This window comes from Cyphomyrmex costatus, unplaced genomic scaffold, assembly GCF_001594065.2.
Source record: "Cyphomyrmex costatus isolate MS0001 unplaced genomic scaffold, Ccosl1.0 scaffold76, whole genome shotgun sequence".
NCBI lineage: Eukaryota > Metazoa > Arthropoda > Insecta > Hymenoptera > Formicidae > Cyphomyrmex > Cyphomyrmex costatus.
In genome coordinates this window covers 1588183-1607455 of record NW_017280333.1, presented here as the reverse complement: position 1 = coordinate 1607455, position 19273 = coordinate 1588183, and the positions used below count along the sequence as shown (strand labels likewise).

General features: G+C 30.1%; 1 protein-coding gene across 1 annotated transcript in view; it reads left to right on the top strand.

Moving 5' to 3' along the window:
- The window catches only part of LOC108781068 (uncharacterized), a 34569-nt gene extending 16166 nt beyond the window's left edge, over positions 1-18403 (top strand). Inside the window, 2 exon segments of the mRNA XM_018548938.1 lie at positions 11667-11729; positions 18008-18403. Coding sequence (XP_018404440.1) covers positions 11667-11729; positions 18008-18096 — 152 coding nt within the window. The 3' untranslated portion in view covers positions 18097-18403.
- Positions 18404-19273: the final 870 nt, after the last annotated feature.

Genomic DNA, 19273 nt, shown 5'->3' with positions numbered 1-19273 from the left:
CCACTCGAAAACTTTTGGATTTTTGATTTGGCTGAAATTTTGATATGTTATAGTATCCATCGCAAGAAGCTACCATGATTTTTTTCGAATTTTTTTTATCAACATAGTCATGAGATATAAATTTTTTTCAAAATTCGCATTTTTTTTAAATCTAGAGAACAAAACACAATTTATATAAAAAAAAAAAAACGTTTTATTTGGATTATTTTTCACAAAGTTATGGTAGCTTCTTGCGATAGGTACTCTAATATATCAAAATTTCAGCCAAATAAAAAATCTGCTCTGTGAAGTCGGCACGCCTAAATGCGAATTTTGGTCAAATCATTATTGCATTCGTTTGTCCACTGTTTATCCACGTTTTAAATCCATATTTTCGTTATACATATGTCCGCTTTAAAAAGGAGGCGGGAGAGAGTATACGTGTGTATATGTTTAAATATTATACATAAAAATACAATTTTTATGTAGGTATGTGTGAACATATATACACATATATACAAAAATTTTCACTTTCGCGTTTTTGCCTTAGGAAAGAAGTATTACATAATCGATACCCAGTATATAACCATTTAACATAGTATGCGAAAACATTGTAGATGTCGCTAATAACACAACTACAGGTTTACATAGAAATAGTCTTTAAAAACTCAATACAAAATACATTCTAATGTATTAATAAAGACTTAAATCCTTAAACTTAATAGAAACATATACTTTATATTTTATTATAGATTCGACAAGGCACATCACAGATTATTACTTAATTGCTGGTTAACTGAATATATTGCAGGACAAACTGTATTACACCTAGTTCCCTGCTATTAGTTGCGAAAACCGGCTAAAGAAATTAAGTCAATAAATTATTTTATTTTTATAGATTTTTACAGATTTTATAGATTGGATCAGAGAGAAACCTGAGAGAGGACATAAAGGCTTTTTTCTGTTACTGCAAAATGCTGCCGCGCATTACTACCCTTTGAAAAAAAATGGATGTAAACTACACAACAATATCTATCTTTTTACGGCACTGCTGATGGAAATAAATCGCTGAAACCGTTAAAATCTTTATTAATTTGATAGATTTAAGTTATTTTAACGATTTCGGCGATTTATTTCCATCAGGAACGTTGTAAAAAGTGGATATTGTTGTGTAGTTTACATCCATTTCTTCAGAGGGCAGTAATTCGCAAGGCATTTTGCAGTTACAGGTAAAAAGTCTTATGTCCTCTTTTAGGTTTTTCTCTGACTGGATACAGACAAAACTTAAGATCATTATTATAATACATGTATATTTAATTTACAGTCAAAAATATATTCTGTTATGATTTGGGTTGTTTTAATTTTCAGTCTTTTAAGTATTTCCTTAATATGTATCGGAGTTTGTATTTTTAATTTTTTATCCATAGTAAATTTCTCAACCATAGTTTTTCTTTTCTTACAAAACTTGGAGCATGGTTTATGTCCTTATTGCATGAATATATTATAGATCACTATTTGTTATATAAAAAATGAAAAGATTACTTTTGAGTGAATTATATGACCACAACGTAAATGATTAATAGAAACTATAGCTTTCCTATTCAAATCATGTTTGAAGAACCGTGTGCCGGAGTTAGAATAACGATTGAAATAGAAGATATATATATATATACTTTTTACCTTGATTCCGGACTTTGTATTTCAAAAATGAGTTATTGTTCCTTTTGCATTTAAATATATTATTTAAATCTGAAGACGGTAGGCTCTGTTCCAGAAGGAACCCTGCATGGGCAGCTCTTTTAGCTATAGATACAATTAGCATTTTCGTTCCCTCAGATATTCAAGTTCGTCGGTTTCGCGGACACTATAACGTGGCGCTATCTGACAGCATCTCAACGAATGATTTTCTAGTTGAATGTAACTGTAGACTGACCTTGGATGCTTCCGATAACTTGAACTTCGAGTTAGTTCGAGTTAGTTCCACTAGGACCGAAAAATATGATGGACATGACCATCTAGTACTTCATGATTCATGATAATTCAATATCGTCTCGTATGCCATGAGCTGAGTTCAGTTAGTGAGCTAGTAGCAGAATGAAATCGGAAAAGCAGTAAAAAGTAATTTCACAAAGTTTTACAATTTGTGAGATGCAATATGCTTTTATTAATTTATACTAACAATAAGATGAAATTTATTTAAAGCTATATAATCATGTAAAATTATTGTGCAGTTTTAAAATGCCTTACTGTAAATCGAAAAAATTTTACTATAATTATTTAAATTCCCGGTAAAAAATTTTTCTTACTTAATATATATAAATGTGTATAAAAACATACATAAAAAAAGGGATAATTTTCATATTAGGTCTATTTTTAGTTCCTGCACTGAAATAGTATAGGAACAAAAAACAGATCTATTGTTTTCGAAAAATGTTTGAAAAAGTGTAAAAAAATTGCAATTAATGTTGGGAATTTGCAAAAGATGCAAGTGCCTTGTAACTATCTGCGCCAAACGAAATTCACCGTCGCGTTTAAACGGATAAACAAATATGAGAAATGCATAGAGAGTACATTACATTGTGCGTGGGACATTTCCACACGCACAAGCAAAGCGAGTGAGCGGATCCGCTGTCACTGCCGCACTGGAAGTGTCTTCTCCACACCCGAAGGTTCCTATTATTGATTCGTCCTACGGAAGGTTCATCCGCGAATGTTTCCGCATTTGCCGTCTGTGCGCCAGCGTGTAACTCTAAACACCTTGTCAAATTTTCAAACTCGCTCAAGTGAGACTTCGGACTTGGAGAAAAGCACTATACGGAATTAAGAGAGAGAGAGAGAGAGAGAGAGAGAGAGAGAAAAGAGTAAGAGGGTTTGGTTCAACAAATGTAGTTATTTGATAATCTAATATCTGTATGCTCCGAAGTTGAGTCTAACTTAGGAATAACTTTGCTTCTATTATTAATTTAATTTGTAGAAATACCGAGATCTCCAAGATATATCTACTTTAATCCGAGACGCTGATATTTTTCAAATTATAAATGATTAAGAAAAAAAGAAGCACTAATTGGACCAAGCACGAAGATAAAGAAAGTTTTTACTTGCTCAGTTAATTTGCAACACTTTATTTTACAGAGGAACTTAGATTCATTATTTTTGCATCTTTCTACTCGTTGAATAAACGCGACGATGAGGAATTTCTCTTTCTGATGGCATATCGACATTGTACTCTATAAATAACTGTTAGCGATAACAACGCGATTTAATGCATTCACGACAATGTACCACATACGCTTTTTTGACGAATCGCTGCGCGTTACTCCCGTCTGTTCTGATAATTTGGTGGAATTATTCGTTATCTCAGCTACTTCCCTTACACGCGAATTTCTTATTTATAAAAATTTTGGATTTATAAATATTAATATATTAATTATTATATTAATATATTATTATATTAATTATTTCCTGATTAAAATTTTGCATGAATCGAAATCAAAGAAATAAAATTTACTGCACTCAATATCCCTTTTTCACTCATACAAGTGTCACAAGTAGATAAGAGCAATTTGTATTTTCACTATCTATCACGCAAGTTATTTTTAAAAATAATTATTAGCTTTACGAAGAAGAAAATTAATGATAATTTACCTGTTAATTTTTTGCAAAAAGATATTTTTAAAAACGTTGAAGAATTTTCTGGACATGCACATTCGAGAAAAAATTAAACTAAAATTCACTCTTAAGGAGTTTTCTTTTAAAAGATATATAGTTTTGTATAAAAGTTTTTGTATTTAAAAGAATCTTTCTTGACAACGTCTTCATATCTTTTATGCAAAAATAATTATATCAAAATTATAATAGATATTCAGGAAATCATTTTTCAAAAGTGTTTTGCGATGAACAATGCTGTTCAGAACCAGGTCATTAGAAATTAAAAATTAAAAAAAATTTAGTTATATATGAGTTTATTTAGTTTTTAGTTTGATCAATATTTCAATAAATTGAATTTTGGCAAAATGACAGCTATTTGAAGTTAAAATTTTTATTTAAAAAAAAAAAGGATATTTTTCAGTTCATAAAATAAAATACATGTTAAAAAAGTTCTTTAATTACAGACTAGATATTGATGTTTAAAGAAAGTATACCAAATTAGAAATAGATTAGTGCAACAATTTTTGAGATATCTTGTTTACCGACTTTGAAGAAGCACTTACAAGTGAACATACCCAAATGTGACATTCCGATTTTGATGAATTTTTAGTATGTTATTCTCCAGACAAAAATAAGCGACACGTATTTTTTATATGTGCCCATTTTTTAGAATTATTTATTTACAATAAAAATTATTTATTTATAAAAAATAATTTTTTAAAAGTGCGTACTTTTGTATAAAAAAATTCTTTATATTTCGAATAGTTTTCAAAATATACCGAAAATGCTGAAAACTGTTTTACACATAAAAAGAAGTGATTTTTTTTACCCCTTCAAACCCTTAACTGATATTTTTCAAATTTATCTTTTTATGTACCCTATATATACATAAAGTTTCATTAAAATCAGAATTTGACACCATGTGAGGTTTCCTTGAAGTTTTTTGGCATATTAATCTTTTGTACAAATATCAAATTTTCTGGGTAAAGTACGTATTTCAGTCTTATTGATTTGCTGCGAGAATATAATTCCAACAAGAATGACTGTACCAATAAGATCGCTGTGTGAGTGCGTGTTGAAAGCATAATTTGTGCTTGCCCTGATTCATATAATACGTTCGTCTGGCTCTCCGCTAAAATATATCACGTAATTTTTTTTGTACTCAAGGACATAGAAATCCAATTTAAGACGGATGACACAGGCAAGCTAAATATAGTGAAAACTCACCTCGTACTGTAAATTACAAAAAAAGCATTTCGATTCTTGCCCGAAAGATTTTTGAACCCCCTCGTTTCTTCATTTATTTAATGTCAATCTTTTTAATTTTTTTTCTATTTATAAAGTCTAACATTTATTTTAACATTTATTTTAATGAAATTTAACAGTAATTTCAAAATGCATATTCTCACTCTTCTTCTTACATAATTTATAGAAAATCAGTAAAAAAAATTGCTTTAAAAATAGTTTTTAATTTCTATTGAAATATAATTTAAAAAAAAAAATTATATTTGAAGGAAAATCATTGCCTATCAAATTCTACGTAAATAAATAAGATATACCGTGATGATGACAAATTAATTATCGCAACTTTTTAATTGGATACACTACGCAAAAAAATTAAAGGATCACTTGCTTCACCCTACAAAAATAGGCAAATTTTGAGATAGAATAATTTCGTCAAAAGATCATTTTTACTTCAACATTAAATAACTCGATGAAAAAAAAATCGTACAGAGGTCAATAAAAAGGCAAATTAAAGATTCACTCTTTCGAAAGCTGTAAACCGCATTTATTTTTATTTGGCTCCTTGGAATTTTGCAATCGTAAAAAATTTTTGGTTTAACGCACTTTTATTTATGTTTGTATAACTTCACGAAATATCAGTAACACCGTTTTTTTGAAGTATCGATCTGAAAAGTAGAGATTTCAAGCTTTAAAATGCTTTTTTGAACATCTCGATACGATGATTTTTGACGAAGTTATTCTATCTCGAAATTTGCTTATTTTTGCAGGATGGAACAAGTGATCCTTTAATTTTTTTGAGTAGTGTATTTCTATTTAAAAAAAAAAATCTTTTTTAAGTATATTTTCGAAAGGTGCGCTTTCAACAAATTTGGTGTTTGAAAAATTCTTTAAATTAATATTTTCACAACAAATTTTGACAAATGTAATTATAATTTCGATCACACGCTTCGTTTGGGTGCTTTCCAGCAAGAGATACAAATATCATAGTATAATACAGTAAATCATTACGTCCTTGTTGTTTGCTAGTATTAAACGAAGATGATATGATCATTGTGTCACACTGTGTAGCTTGCTACGAAGCACCATTTAATATAATATTATAAGCATTGTCGCAACTCTCGCAGAGAATAATTATCCAAAAAGGAGATGTTTTCCGATCGGTTAATAGGTGGTGGATGTTGGTAGGTGAACAAGGCTCAGTAGGGACGCGAGCATCCCTCTCTTGTCAAGAAGAGGTAGTGGTAGCAATCGTTACTCCTGTCTGCTGGTCCGTCTACCAACCCCGCGGGCGATAGGGTAAATGCTACCCTTGTACCCGAATGATATCCACCTTCATCACAGCCAAGCTTTGACCAATCCTGATGATAACGACGACTGCAATCTTAAAAGTTAGATAATACTCATTTTTCTTAATTATCCGATATCTTCAATAATTCGTATTCAGAATTTTTCAAAGTCTAAAATGAGTCAGTGTAAATTATTAAACATCTGAAGAAATTCCTCCGTCAGCTGTTTAAACAGAATCGAGCCAAAATTCAAGGATATCTTTAATCATTCTTATCTGTTTCTTGTTGTGGGATGATTAGGATAACTGTAGCTTCCTCAAAATGAAAGTGGTTTTTGAAAACATTTGTAGCAAAAATATGAGAAAAGTAGTAAAAAATTTTTCATATTCCCTGTTTATAAAAGGATAAAACAGAGAATTTGTGTTGTCTCCTGTTTAGGGGCGCACAACTTTCCACGTAAAATAAGGTTCACCCCACCCCACCCCACACCACCCCACCCCCTGTTTAAGATCGTTCGACTTTTCACGTGAAGCGAAGTTCATCCCTATCCCTATATATAGGGGCGCAATTGAGTAAAAGGAACCATATTCAACATAATAAAAAACTACGGAAAATGATTATAATTAATAAAAATATAGTTTTTATAAAAAAAATTACATTGTATCGTATTTTATAAATTTATTATATTCTTTTATATTAAATATGTGTAATTTTGATATTCAAAATGTTGATTATATGCCAGCAGTAAATTACTTACTACGTACACCTTTATTTTTTAATTTATTCTTAAGAACATAATACTCTGAAATTGTAATGCAATTCTGAAATCTGCATTATTATTAGTCCTAAAGATTAATTGTTAAATATCGTTATTCGTGAATTATTAATCGCATTAAATAAATATCTGAGAATTTAAAATATTTCTTATTTTAATTTATCAATGTCTCTTTGACATATTTGTGTGGTTTGGCATAGTTATCGGTATCGGTTACAAGTGTATACCTTCTTATGAATCTCTATCTCGATCGCATCGCGATGACAATCATACTTTCAACAGTTTGCCCGCCGCGCCATAGTGGTGTGTCCTATAAATAGAATAAATTTTAAGGGTATCCCACGCGTTGCGCGCGTGACAGCTGCCGCAACTCGACCACAATATCGAGAAGTTGCCATCATGCGTTTTCCGACGTCAATATATCACAGATATGCGATGTGCAATGTCTGTGTATTATACATGCAAATAGTAGTTATACCATTATCGTAAAAGAAAATGAAAATAATGCTTCTTTCCATATTTAGAAACTTTTATCATTATTTATGTCATAGTCTTGCCCTTTTCTGTCTGTCAAAGAGGCATTTATTGAACAACAATTCCCCAAGTAAGTTAAAACATTGACTTACATTTTATATATCTTTTAGATTTACTATTAAAAAAATTAATTTTCGATAATAGTAAGATCTCTTTATAGAACTTGATTTAAGGAAAAGCATAATTAAGAACGATTATTAATTAAATCTGTCATTTTGAATTTCACCTCCAACGTTGTCTTCTTCATCAAATAATGTGTCTTGTCCGCAATCTTCCAACAGGACCAAATACATGATGATAAACGTGCGCGCGCGTTTCTCTTTGCGAGTCCGGAAATTGCGACCGAGCGCCCTATTTTATTCATAAACGTTCATAAGGCGTACATGCATCGGAATCAATATGCACGGCCGCGAGAATGGTTACACACATACTTAAAAGGATTACGTAAAATTCGTTTAATACGACAATCTCGCGCATATGCATCCCATATGATCATCACAGGTGTACTTAATTTTGTCTTAAGAGAAAGAAAGGATGAATAAGTTATGCCGAAATTCTTTGAACGTTAGCTAAATCACAACACGTATTACAAAAATTAAGTCGCGCGCACTTTTGTCCAGGTCTTAAAATCTCCCTGGCAAACTTTAAAAAGTGATCTTTTTGTACGCAATTTACCCTTCCCAATTTACAACTTTTCTCCCTTTTTCCAATGTATTTACATATCGTAAATGACAAGATTAAAATTTAATATGCATATAAACTGAATATTATTTTTGTTCGGCGCAGTCAAACGACTACATTATGTAATATATAGATTCACATAAAAATATTTAAGCACCTAAGATCCAGTTTCAACTGTTATGGACATTATTCGTTATTTGCTGTGTATTCACAATATACAGTCTTAACAAATCATTTATTATTGATTATTTATTAAAACTTTTTTCATGTATGTCTTAGGATACATAGTGTTCTCAGTCATCGCATTTTCTTTCGTCCATAGGCGGTAAAACGTGATAGCTGCGTAACTTTGATTTTTGGAATTATTAAACATGACAAATGGAAACATTAAAAAGAGAAAGAGAGGAGGCATTATTTTTTTTCACTAGTCAGCAACTTGAAATTTGTATTTTGATTCCATTCTGTTGAACAGCGTGCATCGGCTGGACTTATTGATTTATTCAGAGGGTGAACAACCACCATCACCATTACCACCACTATCGCTACTACCACTACCACCATTCCCTCCTTTTCCTCGGACGACGCTGATGAGCGTACGTGTCATTGTCCTCGACCACTCTCACTATTTCCAACCTCTGATGAGGTAACCTTGCAAAATTACAGCTGATACCGTATCTCCAACAAGTTACCGGCGCACTATCTCGTCATACTCGATCAATCGAACATCTAGTGCAGGATGTACTTATACAGGATGTCCCATTTTGATCGGTCACTTCAAATATCTCTTGAATAGTGCATTTAAGAGAAAAATGTTTCAAACGAAGATTTTGGGACTTCGATGATATCGTTGATTTGACCTTGAGTGGCGTCAAAGTCAGAACAAGGTTACTTTAAATTTTTTAAATGAAATCCCCTATTTTTCATTACATATTATAGCATACCTCGAGAGCTTTCCAAAACACTATAACTAAATATTTTTTCATTAAGTATCTTTCGAGTTAAAAGGCTTCAAAGTTACAATACTGTTGGCATTAACATTGACACTCAACGTGTTCGACCGATGGCTAAAGCCTTTGTCTAAAACATTTTTCCTTAAAATGCACTGTTCAAGAAATATTTGTTCAAGAAAGATTTGAATAAGTGATCGATTAAAATGGAATACCCTGTATATATTAGCGTGACAAGAAAGGAATTCTCGTCAGTCAAAAATTTGCGTAAAAAGTGTAACAGAATATATACATAAAAAGTGTCCGCATACCAAAATAAACTTGTCATATGTTGATTGTTAAACCTCAATGAAAAAAACATTTTCACCAACTTTTAATACCGGCGAGTGGGTATCCGCAATTATCGGATCTTACAATAAAGGTTGAACTGATTAAGTTCTAAGTAAACTCAATCTATAGCTACAGTCCGGATTATACATATATGTACATGTCTTTAGCCCTATGAACAGAGATATTGTGACTTAAAGCGTAGATTGGTAATATTTGTATATTAAGATACGTCATCATCATCGACCCAGAAAATGTACGTACTGTTACAGCTTCTGTCGCAAGAATGCACTAGCGATCATTCGATCAAGCTCGCAGTAATGTTGCATGCGAGAAAAAGTATTCGTTTTGTGCTTGTAAGCATCATTTATCTTTATTTAATATTTTATAGACAATAAGGGTGCAATATAATGCTAAGAGTCATGGTACACTAAAAAAACCTAAAACGTAAGACTTAAGCAGTAAGGAAATCAACATGTTGAATTCGTTACTGTTCACGTTATGGTCTCTACTGTGATTGGTCGATTTGCTTACTGCTTAAATCTTATGTTTTGTTTTTCTATGTGCCATGGCCCAGCGTGAGCGTGCAAACCGAACGCAATCAAAGTGAGCAATCTACAGACTTTTATACTACATTACACTATACTGACTCTGTCCCTTTGCTACTAATTTGCCAAGAATATACGCATGTTTAAAATAAGGTCCATATACTAGTTCACGCATTTAACCACAGAGAAATACAACATCTTTAGCCAATCACAGAGAGGTATACCCCATCTTGATATCGAAGCTGAGATCTTAAGTACTTAAATATAATTTGATTATTTACTGCATATGTCATCACGAAAATTATGTGCCGAATTTATTTTTCGATCTTTTTAAAATGCAATCTCGACAGAACTATAATAGTAATATAATTGATGCTCACAGGCATCTTGGAAAGATCTTAATGATACTGATAAACTTACTTTTATTATCGCTCTTTATCTCAACAAACTCGTCTGACTTCCGCGTTTGTTGGATAACATATATATTGTGCTATTACACATTTACTCACTTACCTTCGATTACTGTTTTTTACAATTGTTGGTTTTAACGGAATGCGAAAAATATCATAAAAATTATAAGTGTAAAGACACTAGTATGATAAGCGAGAGATCTGTGTTCATTACTTGGCCAAGGTAATATTTTTTGCAATAAAATTATGTATAGATTTTTTAAAAATAAATTTATCAACATAGTTCTGTTTTAAATGAAATGTGTTTTAAAAAGTTTGAAAAATCAATTCGGCGCGCAATTTTTATGATGATATGTGTAAAATCGAATTATTTAAAACACTTAAGATCCAGTTTTGACCGTTAAAAGTCTTTTATTTCCTATTGATTGTGTGTTCACCTGTACGATCCAATAAGTTTTTCTTTAATATTATTTGAAATATTGTGAATCCTATAATCATATATGTCTTATATCTTTTCTTATATTTTTAAAATATATGTATATTCATTATATTCATTTTCATTTCACAATAAAATGAGATTTTAGAATAGAAACACACCTACTATGAATTAAGTAGCTGTTCCATTTTAAATAATTGATATAATGTATTATCGTTTCTTATCTGAACTAACTCATCTAACTTTCGCATTCGTTGGATAACGCATATTGCGCTATTACACATTTATTCACTTATCTTCAATTACTACGTGTTTTTTACAATTGCTGGTTTTAACGGAATGCGCCTTCACTTTGTATATGAGAGGCTTCGCATGATTTCCCTTTTGCTCGATTGTCATTGTTTCATCAACGCATTTCTTTAATTTTTTATATATTTAATTCTATATGGATCGTTATAATTGAATTTTTTTACAATATATTCTTTAAAATATATATAAATTTCTAGATACTCTTGAATGATGGAAGTTGATAAAAAATTCTACTTTTAGTTATATGTACTGATCTAATATACATACATATATATATGTTCATACATACATATATTACATACATATATAGCTGTGATTAACTCTCCTAATCATCAGGTGGAGCCATTTTTGGTTCTTTAAACGCGAAAAATCGCATATGTGGATGCACAGGTGGGATTGAACCCGGATCTACAGATTACGAGTCAATCGTACCGAGCGGCATACTCGATGCTTTATATATATAAATAAATTCTTTTTGTATATTTTATATTTATATAAGTTTGTATCCTATTGTAATTTCGATTATTCTTTGCTGTTGCAGGAAGCGGTGGCAAAGATGGGAAGGGCAGCAAGGATAATAGTTTACCCTCTGGTCCTTATGCCGGTAAGTTGCACAATTATTGTCTTATATTAATTATAGTATTTTAAATGTAAAATTTCTAGCTTTTAAATCTTTTGTCATGAACTATACCTGTTGTCAAGGCAGACCTACTGTTCCTAATTTAATGTCATTTCGTAAATCTGAAAATGAAATGACTAATTAAATACTATATAAAATACGCCCTATGTTTGAAAATGTAATTTATTAAAAAGTAATAATAATATCGATAGAGTATGAAATGTTCATAAGTTATACTATTTAGATTATGTTGTGCGACATAACTTTAATGTCAATTAATCGATATCGCAAAAAAAAAAAAAAAAACAGCATTTTTTAATACTTCCAGTTCTTTTTCTCATAATTCATTCATTATTTATTATTTAAAAAAAAATCAAAATCTCTTGTATTAAAAAGTGACTCTCCTCTTTTAGCTAGAGAACTCAAATGGCCTAATTTACAATCTCTCTACGGTGTAATGAATCAAATGTTCATTATAACTATAACGAAAATCTTATTATAATTTATAACTTTTTAATTAGATTGAAAGGCATTTGCTAATATATTTAGTTTAAAAAAAATAAAGTTTATACATAATGCACGTTACAGGCAATAACTTTAGCATGAGATAAAGTATGTTATAAATCCTTATTAACTTTAAAATTTTTCAAATTATTACGTTATAAAGCAAAATCCAATATGTTGTATTAATACTAAAAAAGTATAAAAACAATCATTCTCTTCCTCAAATTTGAAAAAATAGTTTTTGATTAAATTACGATTGCTAATTATATTTTCTACGAAATACGAAATATGTGACTGATAGCTATCCCTTATAATCTTGGCAACTAAGAGAAAATCGAGAAAGCTTTCCTGTTTCGTCGATATAATCGTACAATCTGTTTTATATTTGGTCCATAACCGAATTTAGTGCGTATCGCGGCATAATAACTATAGGATCATGGTGTGTACTCCAAAATATCGTGGTTCTCTCGACACGTGCTCACTTCTTCGTTCCTCCTCCGCTGTGGATCTAACGCGTCTAATAATATTCACCGGTTATTTTTGGAAACGAATGCTTACGGAGGCCTGCTTTTTAATGTGCATAAAGTTACATCGTCCTCGCATCGAGGCATTCAATGAGCGCTTGATCGCTACCGCTATATCATTGTATCGCAAACGATTGTTACAACTTAAATTATAAACAGATACAATAATTTAACGATATATGATATGAATGATTAAAATTTATTAAAAATCAAATTATTAAAAATAGAGTAGTATAATGCCAAAAAGTTAAATTAGAATTAATTTAATTAATATACGCATAATAATATTATTATGTATACAAGATGTCTGAAAAATCGACCGCAAAAAGAAGAAAGGAAAAAAGTTATATAAACATAGGGTCGGAAATAATAAGTCGTTTCCGAGTTATAAGTAGCTATAATACTTCTACGTTAATAAAACATTTTATTTAATTCTATTTAAATACCTATTTATGTTTATCCTTGATTCAAAAAATAATGTAATCATATTTACAAATATATTGAAAAATTAAAAAAATAAAAAAGAGAGATGTCAAGCGGATTATGCCTCTATGTGGTACATCTTGAGTATAACGCCGAAATAGTCCGAAATAAAGTTATTTATGTTCAAACACTATGAAATGAATTATGATTATTATGATTATAATTATGAAAAATAAATTATAATTATTTTAACATACATAAATGTGAGCTGTAACACGGAAACAACCTATCTCTCAGCCTATGTTTATATTTTATATAACTTTTTTTTCTTTTTGGATCTCTAATCACACTTTTCGAAGTATGGCGGGCGATTTTCTGATTTCCGGACACCTATATGATAATAAAATTTTATAATTTAATAAATCGAAGTCGTTGTTTTTTGATATTTTTACTGCAAATCTTAAATAAAAATAATTGTTTATTAAAATTGTTAGAAAATCACTCTTTAAGGATTTATATCATCTATATTCAAAATTTTAAATATTATGTAGAATATATATAAATGTAATTTTTCTTTCACATATCTATTTTCTAACATTGAATACGTACAAAATTAATGTATTTTCTGTATACTCAATGTATCTTATTGATAAACTGCGATGTCTCAAATATCGATAACTTTATAACATTTCGTAGAATTTGTAGAATTTTTTTATTTGCACTTGTAATTAAGTTGTGTTGATTGTATTTTGAGTTAACTTTATATTAATTTAAAATTTGATACTTCCTGAATATTTAAAAATTTTCCAAAATTTTTCTCTGATTCTTGGATGGCGCATAAACGTGATGATTTTGAAATAAGAAAATATTAATAGCTTGACCTGCTTGAAACGCGTCCAATAATATAAGTCATTCTAAAATATATAACTACATTTAGGTCTACATACAAAGACCAGACTCTTATGTTATACAAATTTTATAATATTAGGATTTTGAATATTGAAATGTTTAAAAATCAACAATTAACCAAAATTTATTAAAATAAATATATATTATAAATATTAAAAATGGATTTTGAATTTTCTGGAATATTCTCTTATTTTTATCTGTATCAGTGTTTTAAACATAATTATTCCAATGTTTTATGACATTATGTGGCTCTTAATTCACTAACAAGCAATTTATTACTAGAAAAAAACGATTAAAATGATGTATTTTTTTAAGCATAAATTCTCAAAAATACAGTGATCCCTCTGTGGTTATTTTTGAAGAATAGATAAAATCGCTTATTATGAGATAGGCTTTTAATACGAGATAGCAAGATTTTTGCTAAACTAATAAGCGCATGTACGTAGTTGGTTCTATTATAAACTTTTTACTCTTATAGTGAAACGTATTTAAGTAAAAAATTCGTTATTAGATCATGCGTTTAATCGTTGCAAAAAAAATTTGTGAAATTAGATGTTATCAAATTTTATTGAGGTTATTCTTTAAATTTTGTATTATTAAATAAATATTTTGTAATAAAATCTGCATTCAGTGATAGAGTAAGATCGTATTAATAGGAAAATACGTGATATGTATAATGATTTGTTTAATTGTAAAGATTAGAGTTGGTGATCGTGAAACCGTAAGGCATGGAAGTCGTAATATGAGATACTCAGGGTATTCCTAACATGAGAGCATCTAAACAAACAATTCAATATCCCAAAGCGTACTATTGAACGATATGTTAATAATTACGATTTTGTTATTGTTAAAATTCCTTTCTCATATTTAGTTTCCTAATTATTAGATACCACTTTATATGAGGAAACCCTTATATCTCATATTAGGATCTCTTTTTTAGAAAGAACAAAATCGGCACTTTTAATAAAAAAAATTCACATACATCAAAGTACAACTACTATCAATTGCTAACTTTTGGAGATAAGACTTAAATATATTTCCCATAAAACTAACATGAAAGTAGAAGTTAAGGTTACAATTTAAGTAAGTTACAAGCTTGTAAAAAAAAAGATATCTCACAATAGGCGTCTTTATCCTACTGGCCTTAAAATAGTAAGTTTTTCCGTATTTGGGACATCAGCTGATGGCTACGCGAGAATAACACGTACTGAGTGAGTGAAGCAGAGACTTCATTGAGAGTTAGTATTTAACGTACACTAGAGTTCAATGTCCTTTTGAAGGAATCGACGGTAAGGATAAGGAACAGAAAAGCTATGCGGGAATAAGGAATCACACGCGCACGACAAACACTCGGGATACTGCGCGTGAGAGATCGGACACACCCAAGAGCCTGCGTCTCTACGTCCTATGGATATACACTATCGGTATTGATCCACATGCACTGGCTCTCCTCCACAGCAGGGCCCTATCTTGCTACCTCCCTTCCTTTCATCCCTCGACCGTTCAGTGACCCACAGCTCTAACACTTTCGCTCTGTTTCTTGACATTAATCTTCGCGGTAATATCAAGAAACAAAAGGAACGAATTTCAAGTTTCTACGTTAAGTCACAATTATAGAATCATAATCGCACCTGAAATGTGAAAGACTCCAGAAATTATCAACAAAAATTACAGACGAGGACTAATGAAAGTTGTAGCGCGGTAAATAATGCATAAGAATCTTCTTTAAAAATCTCAAGTTTATTTTATAGATATTTCGGGCTATCCCTGTGATATTATCAGTGATAAATTCGAATCAGTTTATAGTAAACGCGGTAAATTAGCCATTCAGTTATTTAATTGATGCTTAATTAGAAGGTCAGAAGACAACAGAGAATCGAAACAGAATTTGTGTTCTGTAGAACGATACAAAAAATAATAAAAATGTCCAACATTCATTACAGTAAAATTCAGGAAACTCACCTTGTTATTTGCTCTTTTGAGCAAATAATAGAAGATAAAATAAAAAAACGTAATTCTACTAATCAAGTGATCCAAAATAGTTAACAAATAAAAATCGATCGTACAAGGGTTAAAAGTAAAATAACCCGTGTTCAGTAGTCATTATATAAAGAAACAAAGTTATACTTAACATATAAACAGGGTTGGAAAGTAACTCGTTACTTGTAATGAATTTACGGTTACTTTTTTCAGTAACTTAACTTCGTTACTTTCTTTCCATCTGTAATTCTTAACTTACATTTTTTTTAGTAATGAGTAACTAATTTAATATTATAGTTAACTTTATATATTAAAAGGTTTGTTTTTTACTTGTCTTGTATATTGTATCATAATACAGTTATAAATGACAAAATAAAATAATGAAAACATTTAGTATATGTAAATACAACTCAATACAAAATATAATATATAAATGTTTGACGTACCATATCATCTTCATACATATATTAAGATAATCAGTTTAATACAGAATTCTAATAATCAGTTTAAATTAAAACTACTAATATAATTAAGAAAAGTTCCATCGCTTGAATTAAAATTTAATTATTTCGTGATCGAATATAAAATTAATTTTGTTATAAAAAATTATAATATAACGTATTATTGTATAGATATTATATAATTTCAAGAAAGGAATATATTTGCAATAGAATTATTTTTCTTATCTTTTGAATAAAATTATATAACATGTAAACGTAAACCAATTTTTTTTATGGTCTTAATGGTATCGAAGTTAGGGAGGATCCCTTTAGCCTACATTCCCAATTGCACACATCACTCATATCAGCCGATCAATTTTGATTATACAACCTATTTTGCTGACAATAAGCATCGATCCTCAGCATGAAAAGGCATCTTCGGAATGGAAGAATTATTGGATAGATGATCATTTGACATAAATATGCAAAATATATAGATAATAAAAATACAATGTATAAATTTATAGGTGAAACGAAGAATAAAATATAGAATACAATTATTGACATTTTTTATTTATAATATTTATACAAATACTTCATAAATAAGTATGCATATTTGTAATGCTATAATATCTTACATAATGCCACAAAATTAAAATATTTCTCTCTCTCTCTCTCTCTCTCTCTCTCTCTCTCTACTATATATATAGTTATTCTATTGATCTAACTCAGACGATAACATTAAAATCACAGTTTTAAATAAAAATCAAGTATTATTGAGTTTTAAACACACACACACACACACACACACGCACACACACACAATACACATATATAACTACGAACCAATAAATCATAAAATTAGTACTATATTATTAGTTTTTTATTTTTAATCATTTTAATTTTAATAAAGACGCGAAATCCCGTAAAGGTGTCGATCTTTAATAGTATCTCACCGGTGGCTATTATAATAACTAATACACCATTTTTAATCTAACTAGAAAATTGGCTAGAACTCTTACTTCTAAGGGTATTACTTTTTAAAATCGATAACTTGTAACGATAACTATTTAAGACAAAACAGGTTACTTTTTAAGATAAAAAAAATCTGTAACTATAATTAGTTATAGTTATACATAGTTATAATGAGTTATAGTTATATTCATTACTTTCTTAATTTTCAAAATTATTATTCTCAAGAACAAAATTTATTTTCTATCTATCTTTTTTTGATTGTATATATTACATTTAAAAATATCTTTACAGTGAATGACTTTCTATAACTCAGTAAGTGATTATACAACATAAATACGAAAATCTATAACGTATCATTTAAAGAAGGAAATGTATGGCACGTATGGAAACACTGCGATGTTTGTGGATTTAAAAGTTATAAGTATGACAGATTTAACCATTTGAATAATGCCGATTAGAAATTGACTGTAAATTTTTTCATCCCGGACGAGCGCTTCTCTGTTTCCAGGGTGCGACAACGGTGACGCTCCCAAGAAGAAAAGTTTCTTCAAGGGATTCTGGAAGCGATCACGCCACTACTCTCTGGAGAACCAATAGCCCAGGGGTGCGAGGATGACGAGCCATCACCATCACCAGTGGTATAAACAGATGCGACAACAACAACGGCAGCGGGGCATCGCGGCTCCCATAACCCTCACAAATAAATCTTGCTGCTGTATCGTCTAGTAACCCCGATTTACACGCGTATATCAATCGTGACCATCTTCTCTTCAACCCGATGTCCATTTAGCACTCACGACAGTGCATCTCGTGTTCCTCTCTTAAACCAAATTCGCAAACGTTTCACTCCTCTTCCCTCTTCTCCGCCAAATCTGATGACTACGTTTTACATTAGCATGAACGATTCCAGCTGACGCTAATTATTCATAAAAAAATCGATTTGTATTATCAATGTGCCGAATATTCCGGTATATATATGTATAGTATATAGGTATATATATATATACATACATATGTATGGAACATTCTCTGAATATGTAACGACATATGAATGGAATATTTAACGATTATTTGAATTTTGTTTTTACATTCGGCAAATATTTCGGAATATTCTGCAATACTCTTGGAATTTTATTTTAGAATTTTTGGAATATTTTGCGAGTATTGTAGAAATATTAGCATTAGCTGGAATTTTTGTATCATTTGTCAACCAAAACAATATTCTGTGTATACATAATTCAGTGATTTTGGGAGTCTTTGAGTTTGTACATTTACGCACCCATGCATGAACACACACATTCACGCACACGTACACGCGCGCGTAAATTTATAAAAACTTACTTTTTACATTACATTTTGTATTTTTGGAAAAGAAAAAAAAAGAACTCCAGATGTATTGTATGTACACAGATTATAATGATACAAACTACGTTTACACAGTTCGATAGTTATAATATCGATGTTTTAAAACTGATCATAGCTATTCCTCTAAAGAATAAAATGACTGTAGCCAGAGATTTTATAATATCGATGTTATAATTTTGGCGTAAATCGAGCCGTGTAAACGTAATCATAATTGACCTTTCTGTATTCGCTCTTAACGTTATTAAAACGAAATCTATCTTCCTTTTGTCCCTTTCAGAACAAGATCGACCGAATTTTGACGTTCGTTGCAATTAGGGTGAGTCTGCGTGTATAATTCAGTTTCTATTTATAATTTGGTACTTTTTTATATCCTCCTATAAAAAAATTACTGGATTTTGTTTAATGATTA